Source organism: Capsicum annuum, unplaced genomic scaffold (assembly GCF_002878395.1).
Source record: "Capsicum annuum cultivar UCD-10X-F1 unplaced genomic scaffold, UCD10Xv1.1 ctg3652, whole genome shotgun sequence".
NCBI lineage: Eukaryota > Viridiplantae > Streptophyta > Magnoliopsida > Solanales > Solanaceae > Capsicum > Capsicum annuum.
Window position 1 is genome coordinate 49,745 of NW_025843513.1, and position 6,611 is coordinate 56,355.

At 35.7% G+C, this 6,611-nt stretch overlaps 1 protein-coding gene across 1 annotated transcript; it reads right to left on the minus strand.

Annotated features, from left to right (window-relative positions):
• Positions 1-3,541: 3,541 nt before the first annotated feature.
• Positions 3,542-4,358, minus strand: LOC124891516. Its single transcript, XM_047403238.1, has 2 exons — positions 4,116-4,358; positions 3,542-3,889 (listed from the first exon to the last, which is right to left on the minus strand). The coding sequence occupies exons 1-2, from the start codon at positions 4,356-4,358 to the stop codon at positions 3,542-3,544; spliced, it is 591 nt and encodes a 196-aa protein (XP_047259194.1).
• Positions 4,359-6,611: the final 2,253 nt, after the last annotated feature.

Here is a 6,611-nt window from a genome sequence, read left to right on the forward strand (position 1 = left end):
GCCTAAGTAGTGACGGTTTGGGTGATGGTCTGTCACAAGTTCGACGGTCCATCAAACTTTCCATCATACCTTATCCAGAAGGTTGCCTCATTATCTTGGCTGGTAGGGTCAAGATGACGGTCCGTTGGTAGATCAACGGTCCATCAACCTGGCCGTCGGACCTGTGCGATTCTAGCAGCTCTGAGTAAAACGTCCATAAATTTTTACTCAGATACCAGATTTGGACGAAATTGGTATTATTGGAAATCTTATTCAATTTTCCACATGATAAAAAGTTAAAATATTAGAAATACCAAATGTACAAAAGTTGATTCATCTTTTAAAGAAAGGTTCTAACATTCTTGGGACAATTTCAAGATTGGAAAAAGTATGGGGTATTACATTTTCCATATACAAATATCTGTGTTCCAGGTTTGTTACTGTATTAATACCTAGGTTTTGATGCTGCCCTTCTATGCTCATTACTGAAGCTGATGCCAATAGATTAGCAATTTGATTACTAGCTGCAGATCCTAGATTTAGAGTTAAGATCTCTTGTTGTTTGTTGCTTAGAATCTGCGACCTTATGATCTCTGTCTCTGTTGCTCAAAATCTGTATGTGGCCTGATGTTTTTAACTTTTATCTTTACCGACGGAATTTATGCTTTCTCTATGCTGATAATTTTCCTTCCTTTGCTTGGTAATTTGTGGAATGAGTGAAATCTCAATTTGTTTGGCATATCAATTACTAAATTAGCTATGTAATCTGCTATTGCATTCCCTTCTCTATATATGTGCTAAATTTGTAGCTCAATTAGGTCCTCATTTCTCCTTATGTCCTCCACTAGCTCAACCACTTCCCATGGGACTTTCCACACCCTTTTAAGCACTCGAACTAACATCAAAGAATCTGACTCGACCTGCACTTTTCTAATGTTATTCCCCCTGTAATACTTAATTTCTTCTTTTAATGCCTTTATTTCAACAACTATATTAGTAGTAAAACTAATGTTATCACCTTAAGCACATATCAAGTTTCCTTCTTCATTTCATAGACAGAAACCATATGATCCAATACTTGGGTTGCCTCTGTAAGCCCCATCTGTATTGCATTTGATGTAACCAGCTTCTGGGAGCTCCTATTTCACCATGTGATAGTGAATCCATGGTTTATATCTTGTGACAAAATTGATCATGTCTTTTATTTCATAATTGAGCAGCCTAGATGCTTATATCTATTCTTCATCAAGTAAGTAAGGCTTTGCTCAATCTGATAAACCATCCCAGAGAATGTAGTGTGACCTCCATGCTTAATGTTATTTCTTCTTTTCAACAATGCCCATAGGATTAGAGCTGGAATGGCCTTACATAACTGTTGCTTCCTGTTTGAGCCTTGATAATTCCACTATATCCTCAAATGATAAGATAGTTGTCTCCCTTCATCCTTAATACCTACAAAATAAGCAAAGAACCTCCATAGATTTAAAGTAATTGAGGATGTTAGAAAAATATGGTGCATAGTCTCCTAATTACTTGGGTCACAATATTAGCATCTAGACACTAGGTTTGCTCTCATCTTCTATAGATTGCCATTTGTAGGAACTCTTGCCTTCCAAACTCTCCATAAGAAAAAATTCATCTTAAATGGTAGTTCCTTGTTCCAAATTTTCAGATACTCTTCATTCTTTTTGTATTTGGGTCTTAACAACTCCCAGGCAGACCTAACAGTGAAATTACCATTAGTACTTCCCATCCACCAAGCTCTATCCCTTGTATTATTTTGCAAGGTCGGAATGATATTGTTTTCTATATAATCCACTATGTCTTTAGATAAATACAGATTGAGCATCAATTTATTCCATCTCCCCTTTCTTATAAACTAGTTTACCCCTATTTCTACATCACCTTGATCATGATCCTCCACATAATACAAAGCACCTTGCTTGGTCCAGTTATTAAACCAGAAACTTACCTCTCCTGTTTTGATTTGCCACCAGATATTGTGTTCTATTTCTTCTTTCATTTATATCATTTTCTTTCAGATTGATGATCCCCCTGTACCTTATGCTATCACTAGATGTTTCTTTTTATAGTACTTGTTCCACATAAAATTGCTCTATAAGGTTCCTGCAGATGTCCTCAAATTCCACCAAAGCTTTGCAAATGAATCATCAGCTACTGAATATAGTGATCTCAGACCTATCCCATTCTCATTCATTGGTCTGCACAATTGATCCCATGCAATCCAGTGTTTACCTTTCAACCCCCTATTTTACTCCAAAAGAACTTGGCTATTAGATTATGTATTTGATAATTGACCCCTTTGGGAGGATTCATAGATGACATCAGATAGATAGGTAAAGATTCCAAAACACTTTTGATAAGAATGTATCTTCCACCATATGTCAAGAACCTGCTATGCCAAACTAAAATCCTCCTTTTTACTTTTTGAATCAGATCCTCAAAGTAACTTTTCTTTCTTTTACCATAGTAGATTGGATATCTTAAGTAGGTGAATGGGAAGGAACCTATAGCAATACCTTTAAACCTCCTTATTCTATTCTTGACTGCTAATGGAACCTTCTCATGTATGTATAAAAAGCTTTTGGAGAGATTAATGAGTTGACCAGCCACCTTCTCATATTCCACCAACACATTCATCATCTTCCTTATCGACCCTTTATGGCCTGAACAAAACAAGATTGTATTATCTGCATATGATAGATGATTAATCTTTTCACTCTACTTAGGCATGCCACATCTAATAAAGTTTTGATCTTCATTAAATCTATTTAGGCTTCCTGAAAACACCTCAGCAATAATAATAAAATGAGCAGGGGAAAGAGGATTTCCTCACTTAAGTCCCCTAGAGGATTGAAAGAATCCATATGATTTACCATTAACTAATACAGAATACCAGTTATTGGACATTAATCTCCATATCATATCTATGATTCTTTCTGTAAATCTTAACCTCCTTATCACCTTGGTCATATAGACCCAAGTAACTCTATCATAAGCCTTAGCCATGTCCAATTAACTATAATATTATGAAATTTATCCCTTCTATTTATATCCTTAGTTATCTACTGAGTCAATAGAATATTCTTAGCTATACTTCTTCCTTTCATGAACCAGTTTGATTTTGAGAAATGATCATAGGCATCAAATCCACCAGCCTTCCATGAATTACTTTGGATATATCTTTACTAATATATGTGCTTAAACTTATTGGTCTTAGATCAGTAAACCTCTTGACCACTTCTTTTTTAGGTATAAACACTAGATTAGTATGAGTTACATACCTAGGCGATTTATATCCACAAAATAAAGCAATTACCATATTAATGACATCTGTCTTGATGATATCTCAACAACTCTAATAAAACTTCCCTGAAAAGCCATCTGGACCATAAGCATTTTCACTGTTGAGTGAAAAAACTTCTTGTTTGATTTCATCTTCTATTGGTGTTCTGTCCATATTTTATTTCTCTGACTCTGAGATAATACTTGGAATACAGTGTAACAATTCATACTCCCCATTTTTGTCGTCCTCCATAAATTATTTCTTAAAATAATTCACTGCTTCTTCCCTAATACTATCTAGTTCCTGTAAGACAGTTCCCTGCTCATTTTCTATTTCCTGTATACTAAGTCTCTTCATCTTGCCCCTGATATAATTGAGAAAAAATTTAGTGTTTCTATCACCATCCTTAAACCATGTCATTCTAGACTTCTGCTTCCAGAATTTCTCTTCTAACTGGTAATGCTTCCTCAATTCTTCTTCTGGTGCTCTCAACTCCATTTGATTCTCTTCTGTATAGTTTATTTCTAGTTGCAACTCCTTCACTCTTACAATATCTTCCAAAGTTGATACTTTGTGAAAAATATTCCCATAAGTGCTTCTGCTCTAAATAGTCAACATCTTTCTTAAATGCTTCAACTTTTCATTAAAGATATAGAAAGGACTGCCCTGAATAGAGATGTTCCAATTTGCTTGAACCACATATTTAAAAGTATTGTGATGTGTACAGAAGTTTTAAAACCTAAAAGGTTTTAAAACTCTTTCACTGCACCCCATTACATTTTAAAAGAAATGGACTATAATCTGAACCATCTCGTACTAAATATTCTACCTCAGAATTAGGTCTCTCTTGTAAGAAATATGAGTTAACCAAGATTATTTCCAGCCTCTTGAAAATGCACTCCTCTTCTATTCTACCATTCCAGCAAGTGTCTATATTATCTTTATAAACCAGGCCTGAGAGTGCACAATTGTTAACACATTGAGCAAAGTCAATTATTTTATCAAAGATAACATCAAGACCACTAAGTTTCTCCTCTGCATTGAGAATAACATTGTAATCACCTCCCACCATCTAGGGCTTATTAACCTCATTGCTTATTTCTTCCAACTCCTCCCAAAGTTGTAATCTCTCCAAAGAATTGCATCTAGCGTATATTGAGTTTATCCACAACTCCTTTCTGTTAACAAAATGAGTAAATTGCAAGGTTATTTGTTGTTGAGAATCATACACCACTTTTCCTTCCCAATTATCATTCCAGAAGATCCAAATCTTTATGAACAATTAACTACAACATTCTTTATCCCTAACTTACTCCTATAGTTATCATATCCTTGTGGCCCCTAGAAAGGTTCTAGAAGAGCTATAAAAGAGATCTTATATTTTTTCTTAAGATCAATCACTCTATCAAAGGCATTTTGAGTTTTGACTAATCTTATATTCCAAAACAAAAGATGTTCAGTCATTATTTAGAAATATTAGGTTTTATCGAGCTACTCCTTGTACTTCTAGCCTTTGATACTTTGTTGTTTCTTCTTCCTACCCTTAAATCTCTTACACACCTAGGAGATAAGTCTCATTTAGTACCAACTTCCTTAATATTTTCTTGCAATCCCTCTTTCTGTCCTTTGTCATTTCTTTCCCCCTCTTTATCTTCTTGTATCATATCCCTTTTGCTAAATTGTTCCACTTCGTTTGTGTTTAAATTTTGGTGCCCAGTTGATGATTCTTCAGCATCTATCTTACTATTTGCTCTTTGATGATCATCCGGTGGCTCTTTTTCCTTGTCCCCGCTCTCTTTTGCATTTTTGATTTTGTTGCTCCTGATGTGAGTCAACTACTTCTACTATCTCCATCAACTTCCCATCAGTTTTCTCAGTAACCTGTATTCCATGTATGTCCTTACTATTTGTGTTGCTATGTTTGCTCTGGTTACCTCTTTCTTGTGTTGCACTTTCCTCTTTGTTTCCTGTCATATGAAGATTGTTTGCCTTATTATTTGTTACTTAAAAAGGTCTCTTCCATCTATTTTCTTATTGACCTGATTTTCTCCCCCTTTGTAGCTCCCTTTATTGCTGATTGATTATTACTTTTTTCGAATGTGGCTCCTTCCTTTGTACATCATTGGTGTTCACTTGCTTTTCAGGTTCAACATTGTTAAGTATTTCAAACTTGTTTCCTGTTGTGACTAATTCATCATTTATCACTTTATCTCTTTGGCTCCACCTCTGTATCATACCTCCTCTATTATGTAAATCGGTTCTCTTGCCTCTATTTTTTCTTCTTTGTGTTGAAACTTACTATCATGATTGTTGGGTTTCTCCTTACCATCCCCTTCCACCTCCTTTTGCTCCTTTTCTACTTTGTATTTAGCAGTGCTCACTTTAATGCCCCCCTTATCATTACACTCTTCATCTTTTGGATACAAATCTGGATGCAACATAAAGTATTCCTTCTCGTTGTGAACTGACAATTTGCAGTTTTTGCAGTATTTTGGTAGATAGTCATATGTAATATTAATCTACTTTGCTACTATTTCTCCTAACTTCTTCTTAATTCCGATGTTAACACGCTTTGGCAGGTCTGTTAAAAGATCTACTTCCATTTTCACTCTTGCACAACTGGGTCTTGTCTTGTTGCTAGATGCTATGTCCACTTGCAAAGGTTTTACCACTGCTGTAGCCAATGAAAAAATGGTCTCTTTGCCAAAAAAGTTTGGCGGTACCACTGGCAACGATATCCTTGCAATTGCAATAGAAGTCTCCTCTTGTGGATCAAACAAAGGATCCCACATCAATGTCCTCATCGGATAATTCCAGTTTTTATGCGCAATGTAAAATATAGGTTTTGATAATAGGTCAACGTAATCTTCCATCCTTGACTCTCTTATTAAGACATACCTATTACATAATAAACCTATATTCACATCCCCTTTGAGTTCACATTATTTTGGAATGATTTTTCTCAATTCCTGAATATCCGGCCAACCATACGAGAACTTCCTTACAACAACATATTCTAAATCTTCATTGGTGATTATTTCGGACACTTCCTCCTCATCTCAAACCACTCTTGGTTCGCCATGTAGATACGTCAATGGCTTTATGGGAATGGTTGCTCTAGTTTCTATCTGTGGTTGCAATGTTGCTGCATAATTCATAGTTGTGGGGGGGGTACTACGATAGGGATGCCATTAATGTACTGGCCAATCTCCGGTGGAGAGTGGCCGACGGCCATTAAGGCCATCTGACGGTGACCTCAAAACTATGTTTTTTAGGTAGGTTTTTTTAGGGTAGAGAGCTTTTTGATTTGCAAATCCTTCACAAT

Bases quoted from the DNA above. Each gene is read 5' to 3' on its own strand.
- LOC124891516 (XM_047403238.1), bottom strand. From the start codon at position 4,358: ATGGTGGGAGGTGATTACAATGTTATTCTCAATGCAGAGGAGAAACTT. The intron at 3,890-4,115 runs GTAGAATATTTA...TTGACTATTTAG, and splicing joins AAGAGAGACCTAATTCTGAG to AGCAGAAGCACTTATGGGAA.